Raw genomic sequence first — 25,678 nt, forward strand, 5'->3', positions numbered from 1 at the left:
AATGTATAAAATCTTTGTCCACAGAAAAAATTCCCACCTGTGGGACTTACAAAAAAAAAAAAGTGCAGACCAGAAAGTCTACTGTAAGCTAATGTATGAAATTTTCTGTTGCAGTCAGGAAGCTCTTCTGCTCACTGAAGATAAACAGAGAAAGAACATGAAAGAGCCTCTTCCCACATAATGGAACACATCTTCACATTAAAAATAAGTCATAATGTTTTGCTTCTGATCCCTGACTTCTACATTCCACATATTTATATTTTATATTTCATATTTTTATCTTCTTTGTAGCAGTACAGAAGGTGTACAGGGGGGTGTGTGTAAATTGTGCTTTCATGTATGTAAATTCTACTTTTTATTATATTTGTCGCAAAGAGTATATAAAGCTTTCTATTGCATGTGAAATGTGCATGTGACCAATACATTTGAATGTGGATGAAGCTCTTATTTTATTAATACACAGAAAAATATTTTTCATTACATTGGACACATCATTCATTAGAATCTTTAACAGGGTCACAAAGACCCCATCTTTTGTGTATCTACTGTATCTACAGAAATACATGTATACATTTATTCACATACATGTCAAAGAAACAGTTAATTGTACTTGTTTCATTAGTTAGTTTATAATAAGAGTCACTAATGGCACAACTTTCTTTGTGCCACAGTACAGAAAATTCAGTTTGAACAATGGCCTGAAGGTGTCGTCCCTCAGACCATAGATGAGTGAGCTGAGGCAGCGTGGCAGGATCAGAACTACAAAGAAGATAAAGAAGCGCACCTGTATGTATATGGCAGGTGGCAGGCTTAAAATCATCGACTCTATATACTCATAGAGAAATGACATGAGTGAGAGGCCAAGCTGCAATGAGTGCAATATCACAGTGCGCAAGGCCTTCTGGGCAGAAGAGGTGTTAGAGGAGGCGTTACGGGCCTGCCGCAGGATGGCCACATATGTATAGAGCAACACAATTGCCACTATGATGAACAGCAGAGCTTTGAATATCACACTCCTGCCCTGCTGCCAGGGAGCAACTATGAGTTGTGCAATGGTACACACTGTAGGTGACAAGTAATATGATGGCTCTGAAAGGAGGAAGAGAGCAAATACATCAGTTAGAACATCAGTGAGGCCCAAAACCCAAACCATAGCCACAGCCGCATACACTCGTGCCGGCGTAGCCAACTCGGTGTGCCGCAGTGGGAAGCAGATGGCCGTGTACCTCTCCAGGGACATGAGAGCCAGGTTCAGCGGTGCATTTACAAATGTTGATGTAGACAGAATCACAATGCAGGCACAAGCAGCACGCACCATCACAAAGTAGAGGGAACTGAGCATGTAGAGCAGCAAGGCAATCAACAAATGAATGGTATCATTCAAGAGCATGTGGGTAAACAGAATGTAGCGCGGCGTCTCACGGAAGATGGCTTTGGTGCGCAGGGTGAACAGCATCACAATATTAATGTAAATGAAGAGCAATTGTGTGAACACCACCAAGCACATCTTTAAGACCCTCTCCCATGTAAAGGCCAGTTTGATGGTCTGCATATCAACAAAGGTCAAAGGGCCAGACATGTTGGCCATCAGTATTCCTGCAAAAAAAAGACAGAATTTCTTATAGCAAGTGGTTTTAATTGTAAAAAAACAAAACAAAAAAAACAACCATAAACCCTCCCAGAGATCACAGCACATTAGTTTCATGATTGCATTAAAATATACAAACAGTGAATGTTTTACAGATATGTTCTGATATATATTTAATACAGAAAATTGGTGTTTTTTATTTGTGGGCAGTACTTTTTAACATTATCATTATCACTTTTCCTATTTTATTACAATTCTAATGACATTAAAGCTGCCAATTTATATTCATATACTAAATTTTTAAATTATCGACACTTAGATTAAACCCAGAAAACTAAAATTGTAAAAATCACAGCGATAACCACAAGTAACCTAATTTACTGTCTGGTAAACCATTATATAAACCAAACAATGCAGATGGCGATCAATAAAACTGAACTTTTAATCAACTCCTTTATTACAGGCTATTGTCATTTGGGCTGGTTATGTTACACATAATACCAATATTTTTGTCAGCATTTAATATAAATATAATAATTATATTACAATTTATTCACAATTGCCACTGTAGGTAATTTAAACATTCACAGAAATCAATTAATTATAAAAAAAAAAAAATACAATTAAGCAAGCATGTAGTAAATATATTAAAAGCTAGATAAAAACTTTAAGTAGTCTCTTCCTATTATTATGGGGCTTAAAATTATGCCTAAATATATATCATTTGAGCAGCTAAGGTTTAGAATAAAGTAGAATAATCTAGATGTGTAGAAACTACATACAGTGTTGTGTGCTACTCACACCTCTGCTCTGTCTCTGGTTGACAAATGCCACTATTTAAATATGCCATATCCCTCTTACATCAGCGTGCCTTGAGAGTTTTAGGCACCAAATATGTGTGTTAATAAACATTGTCCCTTAACTCATTAAAGTGAAAGAGATCATTAACTGACTTTTCTGAAGTTATATTCATATGTAGGTAGGAATACATTTTCTTAGGATGGTTGTAGCTCATTATTTAAATCCAGTATCATATTCATGCATTCAAACACTTTATTAGGACCACCTACTTAACATAAACATAAACTTTGTTATGAACAACTACTCAACCTAAACATAAACCTTATTAGGAACACCTGAACCTGAGCACCTTACCCTTTTTCCAGCACCGTTTCTGTTCTCCCTTTAAACTTTCACTTGAGTAAAAGTACAAAAGTATTTGCCTTCAAATGCACTTAAGTATCCAAGTACTATAATATATTATGGCTATAATGACTGATGTTAATGAGTAAAAAATGAGTGATAAGATTTATTGATATCTAATATATTATCATGAGCCTTAAAAAAAAAATAGTGCAAATAAGGCCATAAGTGTTGTGTCAGGAGATTCTTCCATCATTTATTCCTCTTAAAATATTCTGCTTGCTGTTGAACTGATTCTTAACTGTATGTTTGTGCTAAGTAGATACCATCAACCGGCAATGGCGGGTCTAGCTTGAATGATGCCCTGGGCGAACCACGCCATGACCAAACATCACCCCCTTTTGTTAATTTCAGCTTTAAAATGCTCCTCTCTGTTTCAGCTACTGTCACTGGATGAGTAATACATAATCTCAGAGCAGTCCACAAATTTGGATACATTTCTGAAAGCTCCATTTCATGTATAAATATTACTCTAAATGCATTTATTGCGCAATTAAATACATGTGTCATTGTGCACAATTTATTAAACTCTCTATTTATTAAAGAAGCATACAACTCCTTGGCTAATTGTAGCCATAAGATGCATACAACATCTGTATCCTTATAATATATGTCTTTTGAATTAGCCATTAAAGCTGCACTGGAGATTCACCTCCTGAACTCAGTTCAGGACCTTTTCCTTACAAATCACAGAAAGCCTTTATGACCTCACCTAAATTAAAAGGTAACCAAATCAATAAGTGTTATTTTAACCAAAATAATCAACTTTGTTTTTTTGCGTGAATGGCCCGTGCCAACCATGTCCTATGTTGCCGATGACTAAACCTGCCACTGCCAATTAGCAATCAAAACAAGTTTAAAACAGTGCATGCTCTACTCTGATTGGTGGCTTGCTGCATGTTTGACCAGATAAGTTTTTATCCACTCAAAAATAATAGGGAAGGGTGTTACTAATAATTTTCTTTTCAATCTGATACCGAGTACTTTTAAAACAAGGATCAGTGATATAGTTACCGATAAGTCTATGAAAAATGTATAAAATGTTTTAATAAAAATCTTACTGTTATAGAAAAATGGCCAGTTGAAATATTTATACTCATATGCAGTGTAATATTCTAACCCATTCATTAGGATTGCACAAGTCAGTGAATTCTTAGTGCCGGTCCCAATCACGGATAAATGGGGAGGGTTACGTTAGGAAGGGCATCCAGCGTAAAACATGTGCCAAATCAAATATGCGGATCTGTGGTGAGACCTGCTATGTTGTATGGTTTAGAGACAGTAGCAATACTAAAAGACAGGAGGTGGAGCTGAAGATGCTGAGATTTTCATTGGGATTGACGAAGACAAAGAGACAGAGAGACAAAGTGACAGAGGCCCTATTGAGATGGTTTGGGCATGTGCAAGGGAGGGACATGGGGTATATCGGTAAGAGAATGTTGAGGATGGAGCCACCAGAAAGAAGGAAAAGAGGAAGGTGAAGGATGCGGTTTATGGAGGTGGTGAGAGAAGACATGCAGATATTTGGTTTGAAAGAGGCAGAAGTAGAGGACAGAGTGGTATGGAAACAGAGGATCAGCTGTGGCGACCCCTAATGGGAGCCACAATTTCGAATACAAAATTATTCTTAAACTATTTAAAAATTTAAATGTCAGCTTGAACTAATTTTTTACTGATTCTATACAAGTGGAAAATAAATATTTATGTGAATTTTGTTCATCCAACCTAATGTAGCTTGCTATTTATCTTTTCAATACATAATATTTTTGTATTTATTTTCAGATGTATTTTCTGAGCAGCAGAGTGGACATTCCAAATACAATAATACGTCTTTGTTTTTGTTATAAAATAAACATTGTTGTGATCACTAAATTGCCATAAATGCCCAAAGTATCAAATTTGATTAAAAAAAAATTTAATATGTCATGCTTCACAGAGGTAAAGACTTTTACCTTGACTCTCTGCTGGCATACTGCATTTGGATCCCACCTGCCCATCACTGAAAAATAATTATTTTATGAGGTAGAATTATTTTTGATGCACAATAATGATGCGTGACAGGAAAAATTGCATTTTGCAACTAATTAAAAAGAAAACAGAAGTGTGTTATTTTGTATAATCATTCAAAAAATGTTTATCTATGGTAAAGAAGTCCCTAATTCATATAGGCTATGATTGATTGGGCTCTAACTCTGTCAACCAAAATATATATTATGGTGTTAACTCATTAAAATGTAATTACATTTTTTTTTTTTCAAAAAATATCAGTGTACATCATCAGTGTATGTATGCAGTGTATGTTCCCATAATTAGAAAAATAATAAAAAAAATAATTGGCAGAGCAATTTGTAATAGCAACACAATAGAACATTCTACAACAAAAAATAAACTTGGTGTCATATGTAAAATCCAATTGTAAGTCTCTGATTGAATAAAGCTCTTATTTTATTAGTACCCAAGGAAGTATTTTTTGATTTTTTTGTACATATACATTCTGATGTTAGATTATACCATCAGAATTTTTATCAGGGTCACAAACCCTCTGTCTTTTCTATATGTAGTGTATCTACAGAAATACATGTATACATTTATTCACATACAGATCAAAGAAAGATTGTTCATTGTTCTTGTCTTATCATTAATGTTTTTGAAAGTCACTATAGGCACAACTTTGTTTATACCACCGTAAAGAAAATTCTGTTTGAACAATGGCCTGAAGGTGTCGTCCCTCAGACCATAGATGAGTGAGCTGAGGCAGCGTGGCAGGATCAGAACTACAAAGAAGGTAAAGAAGCGCATCTGTGAGTATACTGAAAGCGGCAGGCTTCCCAGCAGGGACTCTATATACTCATAGACAAATGACATGAGTGAGAGGCCAAGCTGCAATGAGTGCAATATCACAGTGCGCAAGGCCTTCTTGGCAGAAGAGGTGTTAGCAGAGGCCTTCCGGGCCTTTTGCAGGATGGCTACATATGTGTAGAGCAACACAATGGCCACTATGATGAACAGCACAACTTTGAATATCACACTTCTGCCCTGCTGCCAGGGAGCCACCATTAACTGTGCAATAGTACACACTGTAGAAGACAAAAAAAATGATGGCTCTGAAAGGAGGAAGAGAGCAAATACGTCAGTTAGAACATCACTGAGGCCCAAAACCCAAACCATAGCCACAGCCGCATACACTCGTGCCGGCGTAGACAATTGGCTGTGCCTCAGTGGAAAGCAGATGGCTGTGTACCTCTCCAGAGACATGACAGCCAGGTTCAGCGGTGCATTTACAAATGTTGATGTAGACAGAATCACAATGCAGGCACAAGCAGCACGCACCACCATAAAATAGAAGGAACCGAGAATGAAGTGCAGCATGGCACTCAACAAGTGGATGGTGTCATTCAGGAGCATGTGGGTAAAGAGGATGTAGCGTGGCGTCTCACGGAAGATTGCTTTGGTGCGCAGGGTGAACAGCATCACTATATTAATATAAATGAAGACTAAGAGTGTAAACAGCACCAAGAACGTCCTAAATATCTTTTCGCCTGTAAAGGCAACTTTAATGGTCTGCATATCAACAAAGGTCAAAGGGCCAGACGTGTTGGCCATCAGTAGTCCTGCAAAAAAAAGACAGAATTTCTCATAGTAAATGTTTTAAAATGTAAAAATCAATCACAAACCTCCACCCAGTGATCACAGCACAAATTAGATTTATGATTACATCGAACAGTGAATGTTCTACAGATATGTTCTGCTATATTTCATGCAGAAAATTAGTTTTTTCTATTTGTAGGTAGTAATTTTAAATATTATCACTTATATTTAACACAATAATTACTACATCATTAGTAAAGAGTATTATATAAACCAAACAATGCAGATGGCAATAAAACTGAACTTTTTAAATATTTAATTATTGACTATTGCCATTTAGGTCGGTTACACTATACATAATATCAATCTTTTCTTCATGTAGATGAGAGGTCCTAGTACAATTTTAAATAGATAGATAGATAGATAGATAGATAGATAGATAGATAGATAGATAGATAGATAGATAGATAGATAGAGATAGATAGATAGATAGATAGATAGATAGATAGATAGATAGATAGATAGATATCATATAAGCAGCTAAAGTATTCTTAAATTAGAATAATCTATAAGTGTAGAAACCACGTACAGTATCGTGTGCTACTCACACCTCTGCTCTGTCTCTGGTTGACAAATGCCACCATTTAAATATACCACATCTCTCTTACGTCAGCATGCCTTGAGAATTTTAAGCACAAAAACATGTGTCAATGAGCATTGTCCCCTAACTCATTAAATAGAAGAGATCATCATTGGACTTTTTTAAAGTTATATCAATGTGCAGCTAGGAATACATTTTTGTTAGCAATGTTATGAATTTTTTTTTTATCCTGTATAATATGCAAGAGTGAACCCAGCCATTAGGGGGGCACAAGCCAGTGTACTCTTAGTGCCGGTCCCAAGCCCGGGTAAATGGGGAGGGTTGTGTTAGGAAGGGCATCCAGCGTAAAACATGTGCCAAATCAAATATGCGGATCACAAATGAGAATTTCATACCGGATCGGTCGAGGCCCGGGTTAACAACGACCGCCACAGGTATCGTTAGCCGACAGGGTACCGGTGGAAATTGGGCTACTGTTGGCCGAAGGAGGAGAAGGAGAGGAGGAAGGCGTCTACAGAGACGGCAGGAAAAGGAGCAGTGTAGGAGAGTTGAAGTTCGGGTTGGTACTTTAAATGTTGGTACTATGACGGGTAAAGGGAGAGAGATAGCTGATATGATGGAGAGGAGAAAGGTAGATGTGTTGTGTGTTCAGGAGACCAAGTGGAAAGGGAGTAAGGCCAGGAACATTGGAGGTGGGTTTAAACTGTTTTATCATGGTGTGGATGGGAAGAGAAATGGTGTAGGGGTGATTCTGAAGGAAGCGTACAGTAAGAGTGTAGTGGAGGTGAAGAGAGTTTCTGATAGGGTGATGATCGTGAAGGTGGAAGTTGAAGGGATGATGATAAATGTCATCAGTGCCTATGCTCCACAAGTTGGCTGTGAGATGGAGGAGAAAGAAAGATTCTGGAGTGAATTAGATGAAGTGGTAGATGGTGTACCTAGGAAAGAACGATTGGTGATTGGGGCAGACTTTAATGGGCATGTAGGTGAAGGGAACAGAGGTGATGAGGAGGTGATGGGTAGGTATGGTTTTAAGGAGAGGAATGTGGAAGGGCAGATGGTGGTAGATTTTGCTAAAAGGATGGAAATGGCAGTGGTGAACACGTATTTTAAGAAGGAGGATCATAGGGTGACGTATAAGAGTGGAGGAAGGTGCACACAGGTGGATTATCTTCTGTGTAGGAGATGCAACCTGAAAGAGATTGGAGACTGTAAGGTGTTGGCGGGGGACAGTGTAGCTAGACAGCATCGGATGGTGGTCTGTAGGATGGTTTTGGAGGCGAAGAAGAAGAGGAGGAAAGTAAGGTTTGAAAGAAGAATAAGATGGTGGAAACTGAAGGAGGAAGAGTGTAGTGTGAGGTTCAGGGAAGAGGTCAGACAGGGGCTTGGTGGTGGTGAAGAGGTGCCGGATGATTGGGCAACTACTGCAGGAGTGATGAGGGAGGCAGCTAGAAAAGTACTTGGTGTGACATCTGGAAATAGAAAGCAAGACAAGGAGACGTGGTGGTGGAATGAGGAAGTGCAGGAGAGCATTAGGGTAAAGAGGTTGGCAAAACAGAAGTGGGATCGACAGAGTGATGAGAAAAGTAGGCAGGAGTACAAGGAGATGCGGCAGCAGGATAAAAGGGATGTGGCGAAAGCCAAGGAAAAGGCATATGAGGAACTGTATAAGAGGTTGGACACTAAGGAAGGAGAAAAGGATTTATACCGATTGGCCAAGCAGAGGGACCGAGCTGGGAAGGATGTACTGCAAGTTAGAGCAATAAAGGATGGAGAGGGAAATGTGTTGACTAGTGAGGAGAGTGTGTTGAGAAGATGGAGGGAGTATTTTGAGCAGCTGATGAATGAGGAAAATCAGAGAGAGAGAAGGTTGGAGGATGTGGAGTTGGTGAAGCAGGATGTAGATAGGATTAGTAAGGAGGAAGTGAGAGCAGCGATTAAGAGGATGAAGAATGGAAAGTCGGTTGGACCAGATGACATACCGGTAGAAGCGTTGAGATGTTTAGGAGAGATGGCAGTGGAGTTTTTAACCAGATTGTTTAACAGGATTCTGGAAGGGGAGAGGATGCCTGAGGAATGGAGAAGGAGTGTGCTGGTACCGATCTTTAAACATAAGGGAGATGTGCAGACCTGCAGTAACTACAGGGGAATTAAGTTGATCAGTCACACCATGAAGTTATGGGAAAGAGTAGTGGAAGCCAGGCTGAGAGAAGAGGTGACCATCTGTGAGCAACAGTATGGTTTCATGCCGAGGAAGAGCACCACAGATGCCTTATTTGCTTTGAGGATGTTGATGGAGAAGTATAGAGAAGGACAGAAGGAGCTGCATTCATATTCATATACTAAATTTTTAATTATCGACCCTTAGATTAAACCCAGAAAACTGAAGTTGTAAAAACAAAATGTGTGTGATATGTGATACACCAAAGATATGTGTGTTAATAAACATTGTCCCTTAACTCATTAAAGTGAAATCGATCATTAACTGACTTTTCTGAAGTTATATCCATATGCAGGTAGGAATTCATTTTATTAGGAATGTTGTAGCTCATTATTTAAATCCAGTATCATATTCATTCAAACACTTTATTAGGACCACCTACTTAACATAAACATAAACTTTGTTATGAACACCTACTCAACCTAAACATAAACCTTATTAGGAACAACTGAACCTGAGCACCTTACCCTTTCTCCAGCACCGTTTCTGTTCTCCCTTTAAACTTTCACTTGAGTAAAAGTACAAAAGTATTTGCCTTCAAATGCACTTAAGTATCATAATATATTATGGCTATAATGACTGATGTTAATGAGTAAAAAATGAGTGATAAGATTTATTGATATCTAATATATTATCATGAGCCCAAAACCTTTTTTTCAACAACTTAAAAAAAAAATAGTGCAAATAAGGCCATAAGTGTTGTGTCAGGAGATTCTTCCATCATTTATTCCTCTTAAAAAGTTCTGCTTGCTGTTGAACTGATTCTTAACTGAATGTTTGCGCTAAGTAGATACCATCAACCGGCAATGGCGGGTCTAGCTTGAATGATGCCCTGGGCGAACCACGCCATGACCCAACATCACCCCCTTTTGTTAATTTCAGCTTTAAAATGCTCCTCTCTGTTTCAGCTACTGTCACTGGATGAGTAATACATAATCTCAGAGCAGTCCACAAATTTGGATACATTTCTGAAAGCTCCATTTCATGTATAAATATTACTCTAAATGCATTTATTGCACAATTTAATACATGTGTCATTGTGCACAATTTATTAAACTCTCAGAACCAAGAAGCATACAACTCCTTGGCTAATTGTAGACATAAGATGCATACAACATCTGTATCCTTATAATATATGTCTTTTGAATGAGCCATTAAAGCTGCACTGGAGATTCACCTCCTGAACTCAGTTCAGGACCTTTTCCTTACAAATCACAGAAAGCCTTTATGACCTCACCTAAATTAAAGGTAACCAAATCAATAAGTGTTATTTTAACCAAAATAATCAACTTTGCTTTTTTCTTTTTTTTTTTTTTGTGTGAACGGCCTGTGCCACCCATCTCCCATGTTGCCGAAGACTAAACCTGCCACTGCCAAGTGGCAATCAAAACAAGTTTAATACAGTGCATGCTCTACTCTGATTGGTGGCTTGCTGCAGGCTTTTCTTTTCAATCTGATACCGAGTACTTTCAAGACAAGTATTACTGATATTGATACCGATACTTCTATGAAATATGTATAAAATGTTTTCATAAAAATCTTACTGTTATAGAAAAATAGCCAGTTGAAATATTTATACTTATATGCGGTGTAATATTCTAACCCATTCATTAGGGTTGCACAAGTCAGTAAATAACACTTTTCACTCTCCTGCCATAAGGGAAGCAGTTCCGAAGCATTCGGGCCGCCACATCCAGACTGTGTAACAGTTTCTTTCCTCAAGCCATCAGGCTCCTTAACAAACATCTGAACTAAACTCTCTCTCTCTCTCTCTCACACACACACACACACACACACACACACACTCACACCTACACACAACTGTGTGACTGATCTGCACAAACCGGACTCAACACACATCATACACTTCGCATACCCATCATTCAGTACCACGAAATGTTTACATGCCGTTTTTTGCACATATTTCGGGATTTGTTTTTTTGCACAATATTCTGTCCACATCTTTCTGCCACTGTTCACTTTATTTTAATTGCTGCTATTGTTGAATTGCACAATTCTGTTGACATTTTTCTGCTACTGTGCACCTTATTTTGTTACGACATGTTTACTGGCGGAGCTATTTTGTGTTTTGTGTATTGTGTATTGTCCTGCACTGTCCTGTGTTGTCTTTTGCACTGTCTTGTGTTGTCTTTTGCACTGTTTGCACCAGTTGCACACATGCACTTTATGTGCTGAGGATCTTTCCACTAGTTCTTGGCCTTGCGTTTTTCTGTTTCTGTGATTGTTGTTTTATGTAGTTTTATGTAGCACCTGGGTTCAGGAGGAACGTTGTTTCATTTCACTGTGTACTGCATCAGCTATATATGGTTGAAATGACAATAAAAGCTTCTTGACTTGACTTGAAATTCTTAGTGCCGGTCTCAAGCCCGGATAAATGGGGAGGGTTGCGTTAGAAAGGGCATCCAGTGTAAAACATGTGCCAAATCAAATATGCGGATCACAAATCAGAAATTCATACCGGATCGGTCGATGTCCAGGTTACCAACGACCACCACAGGTACTGTTAGCTAGCAGGGTACCGGTGGAAATTGGGCTGCTGTTGGCCAAAGGAGGAGAAGGAGACGAGAAAGACGTCTACAGAGACAGTGGGTAAAAGAGAAGTGTAGGAGGGTGAAGGTTAGGGTTGGTGATTTAAATGTTGGTACTATAACTGGTGAAGGGAGAGCGGTAGCTGATATGATGGAGCAGCGAAAGGTAGATATGTTGTGTGTTCAGGAGACCAAGTGGAAAGAGAGTAAGGCCAGGAACATTGGAGGTGGGTTTAAACTGTTCTATTATGGTGTGAATGGAATGTCATCAATGCTTATGCTCCACAGGTGGGTTGTGAGATGGAGGAGAAGGAAAAACTCTGGAGTGAGTTAGATAAAGTGGTGAAGAGTGTAGCTAGAAAAGAAAGATTGGTGATTGGGGCAGACTTTAATGGGCATGTAGGTGAAGGGAACAGAGGTGATGAGGAGGTGATGGGAGGTATGGCTTTAAGGAGAGGAATGTGAAAGGGCAGATGGTGGTAGATTTTGCTAATAAGGATGGAAATGGCAGTGGTAAATACTTATTTTAATAAGAAAGAGGAGCATTGGGAAACGAATAAGAGTGGAGGAAGGTGGACTATATTCTATGCAGAAGTCTTTAAGGTGGTGGCAGGGGACAGTGTAGCTAAACAGCATCAGATGGTGGTCTATAGGATGGCTTTTGAGGTGAAGAAGAAGAGAAGGAGAGTGTTATTTTTGAGACAAAAATAAATAAGATGGTTAAAAAGGAAAAAAAAAAGAAAAAAGAATGGAGATGGAAATGTGTTGACTGGTGAGGAGAGTGTGTTGAGAAGGTGGAGGGAGTATTTTGAGCAGCTAATGAATGAGGAAAAGAGAGAGAGAAAGAGAAGGTTGGATTATGTGGAGTTGGTGAAGCAGGGAGTGAATAGGATTAGTGAGGAGGAAGTGAGAGCAGTGATTAAGAGGATGAAGAGTGGAAAGTTGATTAAACCAGATGAATATACCAGTAGAAGCATGAAAATGTTTAGAAGAGATGGCAGTAGAGTTTTTAACCAGATTGTTCAACAAAATTTTGGAAGGAGGTGAGAAGATGCCTGAGGAATGGAGATGGAGATTTCTGGTAGCAATTTTTAGGAATAAGGGGGATGTGCAGACCTGCAGCAACTACAGGGGGATAAAGTTGATCAGTCAGATCACGAAGTTATGGGAAAGAGTAGTTGAGAGAAGAGGTGACCATCTGTGAGCAGTATGATTTCATGCTGTGTGTTTGTGGATTTAGAGAAAGCATACGACAGGGTGCAGAGAGAGGAGTTGTGATAGTGTATGAGGAAGTCAGGTGTGGCAGAGAAGTATGTGAGGGTGGTGCAGGACATGTATGAGGACAGTGTGACAGCAGTGAAGTGTGCAGTGGGAACGACAGACTGGTTCAAGGTGGAGGTGGGTTTGCAGTAAGTCTGTAATTAAATACAAGGAATAAGACAGAGTACATGTGTGTGAAGGAGAGGGAGGGCAGTGGAGTGGTGCGGTTGCAGGGAGAAGAGGTGAAGTAGGTGGAGGAGTTCAGGTACCTGGGGGCAACTGTGCAAAGTAATGAAGAGTGTGTTAGAAAAGTGAAGAAAAGAGTGCAGGTAGGGTGGAGTGGGTGGAGAAGAGTGGCAGGAGTGATTTGTGATAGAAGGGTATCTGCAAAAATGAAAGGGAAAGTTAATAGGACTGTGGTGAGACCTGCGATGTTGTATTATTTAGAGACAGTGACATTGACTAAAAGACAGGAGGTGGAGCTGAAAATGCTAAGATTTTCATTGGGAGTGACAAAGACAAGGAGACAAAGACAGCGATACAAAGTGAGAGCCCCGATTGAGATGTTTGGACATGTGCAGAGGAGGGACATGGGGTATATTGGTACGAGAATGTTGAGAATGGAGCCACCAGGAAGAAGGAAAAGAGGAAGACCAAGGAGGAGGTTTATGGATGTGGTGAGGGAAGACATGCAGGTAGTTAGTTTGAAAGAGGCAGATGTTGAGGACAGAGTAGTATGGAGACGGATGATCCGCTGTGGCGACCCCTAATGGAAGCAGCTGCAATGTCCTGCCACAATGTCAAATACAACATTTTTATTACCGTATTTTTGTCCCACGCTTTGAACCCCGCGGCTTAAACAACGAAGCGGCTAATTTATGGATTTTTTCCCGGTTTCACAAACTTCAAGCGAAAAAACTGAGCGACATAACATTAGACCAATGAAATTTCCGAAAGGAAACGGAAAAACGCACCTCACCTGTGTTCTAAACTGCACGGCAACGGGAGAAAAACTTTCACCGGTGTTGATTTTTAAACGCACGACGATGCCAAAAGATAAACTCCCGAGAGAAATACAGTAGTTGTGAAAGGAAGGAGGAAGACAGTGAACAATGACTTTCTTGGTCGGCTACTGTTTAGATAAAAGCCGTTGTAGCGCGTTGAGTCTGGGTGAAGGGAGATCTCACTAACTCCAGTTGCAAATGAAATCTTATAAGCACAGACAGGTTTCCAGAACGCGTGCTTTTTATGGGTTAGTCAAATCAACTTAGAAATGAGCATCAGAAAATAATGAGCACATAATCCTCAGTCGCACATGCACACACACGCAGTAATACCGGAGGAATGCAGTGACGTGCTATTCCCAAAATGGCGCTCTGCTCTTAAAGGAGCCACAACATATTTCACATTATGTAACAGACACTGTCTTTCGTTAAAGCCTGTGTAAAGTGCATTAGTTTCAGTGTATACCTTATACACAGGTGCGGCTTATTTATGTTAAAAATAAAAATATTTGTAAAAATTCAGTGGGTGCGGCTTATATAACGTCCGGAAATTACGGTAAGCTAATTAAAATTAAAATGTCATCTTAAAAGAATTTTTTACTGATTCTATACTAGTAAAAATTAAATATTTATGTGATTTTCAATAAAACAAATACATTATCTGTTATATTTACCAATTCAGAGAAAAAATGTAGAATACACAAACATAATTTTTCTGTATGTATTTTCAGATGTTTTTTCAGAGCAGTTAGGGGAAGATGAAAATAAGGAGGAGAAGGAGTGGACATTCCAAATACAATAATACGTCTTTGTTTTTGTTATACAAATAAACATTGTTGTGAATTTTTTGTTTAAAGACCCCGTAAACACTTCAATGTCTAATAATTATTTTTTTTAAAGTATCATTTTTGGTCAATTTCACATGACAGGCTTCACAGGGTTAAAGACCCTTAAAGACCTTACCTTTACCTTTTAACTCTCTGCTTAGGTAGAATTATTTTTGATGCACAATATTGGTGTGAAAGTAAAAATTGCATTTTGCATTTTGCAACCAATTAAAAAGATACATAAGTGTGGTATTTTGTATAATCTTGTTTTTTAGTTTTTTTTAGTTTTTAATCTATGGTACAGAAGTCCCTTAATTCATAAAGGCTATGATTGATTGGGCTCTGACTATACCTTTCAACCAAAATATATATATTATGGTGTTAACTCATTAAAATGTAATTAAAATAAATTTTTGCAAAAATGATCAATGTATAACATTGTATGTATGCAATGTATGTTCCCATAATTTTAAAAATAAAATACAAATTATTAGCAGAGCAATTTGCAGTAGCAATTCAATACAACAGTCTACAACAACAAAAACTAGGTGTCAAATGTAAAACGCAATTGTAAGTCTGTTTTACATTATATTTCTTGGTTCTAAAGAAACTGTACTCAAGCTCTCAAGATGGGTGATGTGATTGCACACTTAGTTACCTTACCCACTATCTGTCCACAGCAAGTGATGCTGGGCAATTCGAGTCCTCAACCAATAGAACACCAAGGACTTATGCAACATTTTTGCACAGCATATACTGCACAAACAATTGTACACATAATGGAACATGCCTGCACTTTATTCTGAACTTTATTCATACTGTGTCTGCCCTGATATCTGTATTCCACATATTATATTTTTGTATTTTATAATTTGATTTATTTTCTTCTTTGTAGCAGAACAGAAGGTGTATGTAAATTCAGTTTTTATGTATGTAAATTCTTCCTTTTATTCAATCAGTCGATGAAAACATTTAATTGCATGTTGAACTGTGTACGTGACCAATACATTTAAATTTGGATAAAGCTCTTATTTTATGAGTAACCAGAGATAGTATTTTTAATTTCTTTGTACACATACATTCTGATGTAAGATTATACCATCAGATTTGTTTTCAGGGTCACAATCACCCTGTCCTTTCTTTATGTACTGTATCTACAAAAATTAATGTGTACATTTATTTACATACAGATTAAAGAAAGATTGTTCATTGTTTTTGTCTTATAATTGATGTTTTATAAAAGTCACTAAAGGCACAACTTTGTTTGTACCACAGTACAGGAAGTTCTGTTTAAACAGTGGCCTGAAGGTGTCGTCCCTCAGGCCATAGATGAGTGAGCTGAGGCAGCGTGGCAGGATCAGAACTACAAAGAAGGTAAAGAAGCGCATCTGTGGATATACTGAAAGCGGCAGGCTTCCCAGCAGGGACTCTATATACTCAAAAAGAAACGACATGAGTGAGAGGCCAAGCTGCAATGAGTGCAATAACACAGTGCGCAAGGCCTTCTGGGCAGAAGAGGTGTTAGCAGAGGCCTTCCGGGCCTTTTGCAGGATGGCTACATATGTGTAGAGCAACAAAATGGCCACTATGATGAACAACAGAACTTTGAATGCTACACTTCTGCCCTGCTGCCAGGGAGCCACCATGAGCTGTGCAGTGGTACACACTGTAGAAGACAAATAAAATGATGGCTCTGAAAGGAGGAAGAGAGCAAACACATCAATTAGCACATCAGTGAGGCTCAAAACCCACACAACAGCCACAGCCACATACACTCTTGCCGGCGTAGACAACTGGCTGTGCCGCAGTGGAAAGCAGATGGCCGTGTACCTCTCTAGAGACATGACAGCCAGGTTCAGCGGTGCATTTACAAATGTTGATGTAGACAGAATCACAATGCAGGCACAAGCAGCACGCACCACCATAAAATAGAAGGAACCGAGAATGAAGTGCAGCATGGCACTCAACAAGTGGATGGTGTCATTCAGGAGCATGTGGGTAAAGAGGATGTAGCGTGGCGTCTCACGGAAGATTGCTTTGGTGCGCAGGGTGAACAGCATCACTATATTAATATAAATGAAGAGTAAGAGTGTAAACAGCACCAAGAACGTCCTAAATATCTTTTCGCCTGTAAAGGCAACTTTAATGGTCTGCATATCAACAAAGGTCAAAGGGCCAGACATGTTGGCCATCAGTAGTCCTGCAGAAAAAAGACAGAATTTCTTATAGTAAATGTTTTAAAATGTAAAAATCAATCACAAACCTCCACCCAGTGATCACAGCACAAATTAGATTTATGATTACATCGAACAGTGAATGTTCTACAGATATGTTCCGCTATATTTCATGCAGAAAATTTGTTTTTTCTATTTGTAGGTAGTAATTTTATATATTATCACTTAATCACTTTTCTTGTTTTATTATGATTGTAAATAAGTTTAAGTTGCCAATTTATATCCAAATCATAATTCTTAAATTAATTATTAAAAAATTATTAAACCCAGAAATGTCATAGAAACACAGCATTAACCAGTATTAACAATAATTACTACATCATTAGTAAAGAGTATTATATAAACCAAACAATGCAGATGGCAATAAAACTGAACTTTTCAAATATTTAATTATTGACTATTGCCATTTAGGTCGGTTACACTATATATAATATCAATCTTTTCTTCATGTAGATGAGAGGTCCTAGTACAATTTTGGATGGATGGATGGATGGATGGATGGATGGATGGATGGATGGATAGATAGATAGATAGATAGATAGATAGATAGATAGATAGATAGATAGATAGATAGATAGATAGATAGATAGATAGATAGATAGATAGATAGATAGATAGATAGATATCATATAAGCAGCTAAAGTATTCTTAAATTAGAATAATCCATAAGTGTAGAAACCACGTACAGTATCGTGTGCTACTCACACCTCTGCTCTGTCTCTGGTTGACAAATGCCACCATTTAAATATACCACATCTCTCTTACGTCAGCATGCCTTGAGAATTTTAAGCACCAAAACATGTGTGTCAATGAGCATTGTCCCCTAACTCATTAAATAGAAGAGATCAACATTGGACTTTTTTAAAGTTATATCAATGTGCAGCTAGGAATACATTTTGTTAGAAATGTTATGAATTTTTTTTATCCTGTATAATATGCAAGAGTAAAAGGAAAAGTTTATAGGACTGTGGTGAGACCTGCTATGTTGTATGGTTTAGTGACTGATACCAGTGGCAGGCTGTGCATTTCGTACCTGGGCTTTCAGTGGGAATGTACCCGAATTAATCCACCTTTTAATACGACCACTACAGCGTCACAATTATAGAAACCAATATAACAACACGTGCCATTACAGAGAGAGAGTCATTTGGCGTTTGGAGAGTGAATAACATTTTACTATAGCAAGAAACCCAGTTAAGACAACTCCAAACCTCTACACTACATAACAAAAACTTTTTTATAAAAATTTTAATAAAATACAACCTATTTACCAGAGATGCATACTCATAATTTGCAGGGCTCCTCAGAGGCTGTAAGCCAGTGGTACTTCTCCTCAGAGGCTGTAAGCCAGTGGTACTTCTCCTCAGAGGCTGTAAGCCAGTGGTACCGCTCGTATTTACTGGTCTGGAAGTGGTGAACAAACCCTTTCCTGGGCTGAGATAAGATAGCTAGCTTCGGGGTTGGTGACCTCTCCTTACGATGTCTAGCTTTTCTTGAAAATATAGTTTTTAAAATGTCTGAAACCAAATCAATTTCTCTTCCTCCATAGGCATAAAAAGTCTAACTTTGATTTATTAATGTGTGCAGAGCACTACACATGTGTTTTCCCAGTCAAACTTGGCTGTAACAGTTTCCCACTGACCAACCAATCAGAGGACGGAAAGTGCGGACGCTATTCTGGGCCAGCTAGCTGGCTGTGTGGGGCGAATTTTAAATCTGATTGGTTAAAGAAACAGAGCTTTTTCCTAAGAATACTATGGTAAAAAGCCACCAGAACAGACAATGAAGGCCCTGGGCAGATCATATTGACATGGCAGCACATAGAGGCTAAAAACTGATTGGACAAAAAAATCATCCACATACACGTACTGGAAGCAGTGCAGCCAAGAGAAACATTACGAAATGAAGAGAATAAACTTTTGGGGGAAAAAATTAATACAATTTCATGAAAGAAATATTAGAATTTGGGTTGTAAATGTAAGTCAGTGCTTCTGATAGTGTTTAGGCCAGCAGAGAAGGCTTTGCTGGCCCTGACCGCCCGCCACTGCCTGATACATGTTCTTCGCTTTTCTGCACACTTTGGTTGAAAGAGTGGTTATTTAAATTATAATAGTTTTCCTGTCATCTCAAACCTGTCTGATAGTCATCTTTTGTCCTTTCCAAATCCTACAGAATCCTTGTCTTTAGAAAGGACAAAAGATGACTATCAGACTGTTTTGAGATGACATAAAAATAAAGCATTTTTAAAAAGTAAATAAATAAAGAATTGAAAAGGGAGCGGCAGGGAATTTCCAAATTAAAAGCTCGAGATTTTCAAGTGGTAAATTGAAACATTTCAGAAAAAAACTAAACATGTCTGAGAAAAAAAAAAAAAATAAAAATTTGAGAAATAAACTCACAAATTTACAAGAAATAAACTTGAAAGTTTTGTATTTAAAACTCAAAAATTTGTGTGTGTGTGTGGGGGGGGGGGGGGTTCTATCTAGGGAGAAAAACGCATATACACTTTGCATGGTTGGGCAGATGGTTTACTTTTACCTTGGATTTAACAACCAGGAAATACTTGTTATTTTAGCACAAAATCATGAGATTATCATATTGGGGATTTTCAAGTTTTAAACTTGAAACTTAAAATATGTGAGTTTTTCTCATGATATTCTGAGTTTTAAGCTTGAAAATTTTGACTTACAACTTCACAATTCTGAGTTTTCAACTCAGAAATTTTCTGCCAATTCTTCAAATCCCATATTAGCCATAATATGCTGTCGTATTGTATGCGGTTTTCTTCCTTGATAGGAACCCCTTCCAATTGTTTTCGTTTTATATCTCCCCTCCGTTTATTTCTCATCAATTAGTGAGCTTTTTCTTGTAATATTCTGAGTTTCAACCTTGAGTTTCTTTTTTTTGGAAAAAAATTTTTTTTGTTTTTTTCTTGAAGATTTCCCTTAAAATTCTTTCTTTTTAGCCCATATTGGCCCTAATACGCCTTCGTACAAATAAGACACAAAAAAACACAAATGATGCATCCTGGTGGATAAAGTTAAAATGACCTCAAGCTCATTTTGAAGAATGCTGCTGTTTATTCGAATACATTTTCTGAATGAACCTGGATAATGCTAATTGGTGGCTTTTCTAAACACAGTTCTAATTTTAGGGGATCTCACTTATTCACTCACTCACTTTCTGTAAGTACTATTCTTGCTAGTGTTGTGGATATTCAATCCTGTCCTGTCGTAAAACAATGAGTGTGAACAGGCATATACCCTGATTATGTACTCAGTCCATATACACCCACATTCACACACTTATTCACATTTGAAATGTGTATTAGGGAATCCATCTATTGGCTAGTTCTTGGAAGGTGGAGAGAAACTGGAGAACCCAGAAGAATCCCATCTTGCATAATCCATCTTCCTCACATACATCATTTAGTTATGAAATTACATAAATAAGAATGTATTCTCATACAGTAGGGAGCATATGATATGCATTATAAGACCACTGATTATTGAGAGCTAATCATTATTTTATAATGTAGAATTCTTTTTTATGCACAATTTTAATGTATGATAGGTAAAATTGCAATCAAAATCAAAAAGAAACAGAAGTGCAGTATTCCGTATAATCTCTCAAAAACAAATTCATCTATGTTACAGAAGTCCCTAAATTCATGAAGGCAGTGGTTGGTTGTGCACTGACTCTAACAATCAACCAAAATATGTATCATGTAGTTAACTCATTAAAATTTAATCAAATGTGTATTTGCAAACATGATTTAACTGTTTTTCTTTCTCTTTGCAATATTCAATAGCATTACAACAATGTACAAAAATTACATTGTGGCAAATTTCAAATGCAAATGTAAGTCTGTTTTACATTACATTGTATTTATAAATAAATAACATTTATTACAAAACTGCCATATATCTATATTATAGTTATATTATATTTTATATTTTATTTATATTTTATTATATAATAGGCAGACAAATCCAGAACAGCTGGCACATATCATGAATGAGAAAAGGTTATGATCGGGCAAATAGTAAAGAGGAAGAGGAAAGCGTCTGTCATGGAGCTGGTATGCAGCATGCTGTAGGACGACACCTTGTAATTTTTGTAAAAATTTTATAAAATTTCTATTTGGCACTAAAGAAATTCCAAAAAAAACATAATTGCAGGTTAGGTCATCTACTGTATGAAATTTTCTATAAAGGGGAAATAGATATCTGAAATGCTGGTGTTTCTAGCAATAATGCTAATATATTAATTAACAGCATAAAGATATCTTAACAAAATCCAGTGAAGAATGTTTACAGTTTTCTGTACTTTGGCATTCAAGTCCTTAATAAGAAAGAAGAAAGTCTGTCAGTTTATTTTACAACTTACTTGCTCAGGGGAATTTAAACTTTTGGGTACTTAGGAACCTGTACTCAGGCTCTCCAGAGTGTGATGCGATCACGCACTAATTTCCATTAACCACAATTTGTCCACAGCAAGCAATGCTGGACAAATAAAATTGGCGCGCTCAACCAGAAGTACACAAAGTACTAAAGTTTGTACAATGATTTGCACAGCATATACTGCACAAAATAAAAAAAATGTAAAAGAAATTAAAAAAAACAAACATTTTATTGCATTTTCAACTGTGTATGTGACCAATACATTTGAATTTAAATGAAGCTCTTATTTTATTAGTCGGTGAGAAAGTATTTTTTACATTTCATAGGACACATTATACATTCTGATGTTAGATTAAATCATTAGAATCTTTACCAGGATCACAAACACCCCATCCTTTGTGTATGTACTGTTTCTACAGAAATACATGTATACATTTATTCACATACAAATCAAAGAAAGATTGTTCATTGTTCTTGTTTTATCATTAGTGTTTTATAAAAGTCACTAAAGGCACAACTTTGTTTGTACCACAGTACAGGAAATTCTGTTTGAACAGTGGCCTGAAGGTGTCGTCCCTCAGACCATAGATGAGTGAGCTGAGGCAGCGTGGCAGGATCAGAACTACAAAGAAGGTAAAGAAGTGCACCTGTGAGTATACTGAAAGTGGCAGGCTTCCCAGCAGGGACTCTATATACTCATAGAGAAATGACATGAGTAAGAGGCCAAGCTGCAATGAGTGCAATATCACAGTGCGCAAGGCCTTCTGGGCAGAAGAGGTGTTTGAGGAGGCGTTGCGGGCCTTCTGCAGAATGGCTACATATGTGTAGAGCAACACAATGGCCACTATGATGAACAACAGAACTTTGAATGCTACACTTCTGCCCTGCTGCCAGGGAGCCACCATTAACTGTGCAATGGTACACACTGTAGAAGACAAATAAAATGATGGCTCTGCGAGGAGGAAGAAAGCTAATACGTCAGTTAAAACATCAGTGAGGCCCAAAACCCAAACCATAGCCACAGCCGCATACACTCGTGCCGGCGTAGCCAACTTGGTGTGCCGCAGTGGGAAGCAGATGGCCGTGTACCTCTCCAGAGACATGAGAGCCAGGTTCAGCGGTGCATTTACAAATGTTGATACAGACAGGATCACAATGTAGGCACAAGCAGCACGCACCATCACAAAGTAAAAGGAACCGAACATGTAGTGCAGCATGGCACTCAATAAATTAATAGTGTCATTCAGAAGCATGTGGGTAAACAGAATGTAGCGTGGCGTCTCACGGAAGATTGCTTTGGTGCGCAGGGTGAACAGCATCACTATATTAATGTAAATAAAAAGTGACAGTGTAAACAGCACCAAGAACGTCCTTAAGACCCTGTCCCATGTAAACGCCAGTTTGATGGTCTGCATATCAACAAAGGTTAAAGGGCCAGACATGTTGGCCATCAGTATTCCTGTAACAAAAAAAAAAACAGAATTTCTTATAGCAAGTGGTTTCAGAATGCAAAAAAAACAAAACAATTAAAAACCCTACCAGTGATCACAGCACAGATTAGTTTTATGTTTACGTTAAAATATACAAACAGTGAATGTCTAGAGATGTACAATGAATCTACAGATATGTACCAATATATTTAATGCAGAAATGTGTGGTTTTTATTTGTGGGCAGTACTTAAATATTAACATTATTATCTCCACAAAATTCCAATCACAATTGTATTATGATTGTAGGTCAAATTAACATTACCATTTTTTTTATACATATATACTACTTTCTTAAATTATTGCTCTTAAGATTAAACCCAGAAAAATGACATCACAAAAAATCTTAGCACCAAAACATCAGACAGAATTAACTAGTATTGAGATTAATAAGTGGCTGGTTAATGTTTATTTAACTATTTATGTACAGACTAATGTAATTTGGATTGGTTACACTACAAACACTACCATCTTTTTTCAGCATTTAATGTAAATCAGAAATTCTAGAAAAGTAGTACTGTTTATAATTAGTGCTGTAAATAATAAAAACATTAAAAGAACCCAAGTAAGTAAATATAAAAGGACAATTTAAACAAGCAGCATGTAAAGATATATAAAGATATAAAGGACTAACTAGCTTTCATAATAGGTCTCAAAATTATGCTTCAATTTAAGTGCAGACAGGAGGTAAAACAGTTATTTCTGTGAATAAACAACTCATTATCAATTCAATGCACAAAAGGCTTATCAGTTATACATATTGTCTACTTAGCTTCTTTAAAATAGAATTTCAGACATTAAAAATAACAACCAATTGCCTGTTTGTCCAAATGTTAAAATATTTTTTACAGCTCTAGTTAAAAAAAATTGTGTTGTAAAGTATACAATATAGTATAAATTATATTGTAAGGTGTGTAAATATATATATTTCTTTAACAGGATACATACAATTAAAAAGTCATGTTACATCTACACACATATATACAGTATAAACCAAACTAGAAAGGATCAGTATAACATATAAGCAGCAAAAATATTCTTAAAGTACAAAAATCTAGAAATGTAGAAGCCACATACAGTATTGTGTGCTACTCACACCCTTGCTCTGTCTCTGGGTGATAAACGCCACTATTTAAATATACCACATCTCATTTACATCAGTGTGCCTTGAGACTTATCATCAAAAATATCGGTCATTTATATTGTCCTATAACTCATTAGAGTGGAAAAGATCATTAATGGACTTTTCTGGAGTTATATCTATTTCCAGGTAGGATTATATTTTGTTAGGAATGTTGTGACAAATCATTTATTTTTAGAAAAACATCTGGTCTTTTGTTCCAAACTCAATTTCACTTTCTCAATTATGTGAGAAAATCATATTCTCACTGGGCAAGAAAGATGAATTACTCTGTTTGAAAGATTAATTAATGTAATGAATTCATTCCCATGTGCAGATTTTCAGGACTGTAGGGACCGTGATATGCTTTTGTGAGAATAAGATACAGTATGTGAGGTGACATTTGTTTAATAAATAAACTCTGATGCTAATGAAAAACTGGAGATGTGCTCCTGACTTTCTTTCTATTTATTATATGTTTACTTTATTAAGGGATTATCATTCTTGAGATCATTTATAATCAATGTTGGCCCTTTTTATTTTTATTAAAAACATTTGTTAGCTGAATAATCCAGAAGATTCCTATTTTTGTGTACAGATTCACATACATCATTCAGTTATCAAATGACATAAATCAGAATGTATTCTCACACAGTAGTAAGCACATGACATTATGCATTATAAGATCATTAATATTAAGACCAGAAGATTAATTTATAATGTAGAACACACAATCTTATGATACAGGAGGGCAGTATTTTATACAATCTCCCAGCATTGTTTTCATCCATGTTTCTGAAGTCCCCTTATATTATAATATAAAAATTAATTGATTGATGATTGGTGATTGATTTCTCTCCTATTATAAAAATCAACTATATCATATTATAGAGTTTACTCTTGAACATTTTATTTAAATGCTTATTTTTCAAAAAATAAACCATCAAAACTCAATACATGTGCAATATGTTAACCATGTATACAAAGATAGAGTTTAAGATTAACTATATACAATGGCTGCCATAGTTACAATGCAGATGTCTGTTTTATATTGAAATTTCCAAGTCTAGTGTGTTTCTGCCAGGCTAAATGCCCTCCTTTCACTTTAATTTACTTTTAGATGTTAACTTTGTTTGTTTACTTGGTTTTGGTCACTGATTTCTTTCTCGCTTATTAAAATGTATATTGTATTTAGTTGTTTTGTTTTGCAACTTTTACAATGTAGCATAAATGTACCTAAAAAAAACGACATAAAAAAAAAAGTAAAATTATACCTAGTGAGTTGGGAATTGGAAAAAAAAAAGGAGTGGTGTAAATGACACCCTAACATATAGCAAAAATGTATATCGTATGTATATATAAAACAAGAGAGTATTAATACACATAACACAAATGACAACAAAAAGTGAGACAGGACCAGGGATACAATCCGTGGTTCCTTGGTTAATAGTTCTCCAGTTGTCAGGGTTCTCAAAGCTAGCACTGCTTAAGGGGGATATGTCATAGCAGAGTCAAAAAACAGACTGAGCGATGACATCCTAGGAGAAATAGCCAAAGTCTGGATGCAAAAATAGCTAATATGGTCAAGGCCA

At 37.0% G+C, this 25,678-nt stretch overlaps 5 protein-coding genes across 5 annotated transcripts in view; all 5 read right to left on the reverse strand.

Moving 5' to 3' along the window:
• LOC310739200 (sialidase-3-like) overlaps nt 1-2,681 on the reverse strand; it is a 161,078-nt gene extending 158,397 nt beyond the window's left edge. The window contains exon 1 of the mRNA XM_083564919.1: nt 2,676-2,681. The gene's annotated coding sequence lies outside the window, so the exon portion shown is untranslated. The remainder of the gene's footprint in view (nt 1-2,675) is intronic.
• LOC310739476 (odorant receptor 131-2-like) lies at nt 623-1,579 on the reverse strand (the record flags this gene model as incomplete). Its single annotated transcript, XM_083565400.1, has 1 exon — nt 623-1,579. The coding sequence occupies one exon, from the start codon at nt 1,577-1,579 to the stop codon at nt 623-625; it is 957 nt and encodes a 318-aa protein (XP_083421526.1).
• Nucleotides 2,682-5,239: 2,558 nt separating the features above from the next.
• On the reverse strand, nt 5,240-6,394 carry LOC310739477 (odorant receptor 131-2-like; the record flags this gene model as incomplete). The annotated part of the gene is made up of 1 exon (XM_083565401.1): nt 5,240-6,394. One exon carries the CDS (start codon nt 6,392-6,394, stop codon nt 5,384-5,386), a length of 1,011 nt encoding a protein of 336 aa, XP_083421527.1. The 3' UTR covers nt 5,240-5,383.
• Nucleotides 6,395-16,061: 9,667 nt separating this feature from the next.
• Nucleotides 16,062-18,673, reverse strand: LOC310739478 (odorant receptor 131-2-like; the record flags this gene model as incomplete). The annotated part of the gene is made up of 2 exons (XM_083565402.1): nt 18,347-18,673; nt 16,062-17,041 (listed from the first exon to the last, which is right to left on the reverse strand). Exon 2 carries the CDS (start codon nt 17,031-17,033, stop codon nt 16,062-16,064), a length of 972 nt encoding a protein of 323 aa, XP_083421528.1. The 5' UTR covers nt 17,034-17,041; nt 18,347-18,673.
• Nucleotides 18,674-21,963: 3,290 nt separating this feature from the next.
• On the reverse strand, nt 21,964-22,920 carry LOC310739479 (odorant receptor 131-2-like; the record flags this gene model as incomplete). Its single annotated transcript, XM_083565403.1, has 1 exon — nt 21,964-22,920. One exon carries the CDS (start codon nt 22,918-22,920, stop codon nt 21,964-21,966), a length of 957 nt encoding a protein of 318 aa, XP_083421529.1.
• Nucleotides 22,921-25,678: the final 2,758 nt, after the last annotated feature.

Source organism: Silurus aristotelis, assembly GCF_946808225.1.
Source record: "Silurus aristotelis genome assembly, chromosome: 16".
NCBI classification, from domain to species: domain Eukaryota; kingdom Metazoa; phylum Chordata; class Actinopteri; order Siluriformes; family Siluridae; genus Silurus; species Silurus aristotelis.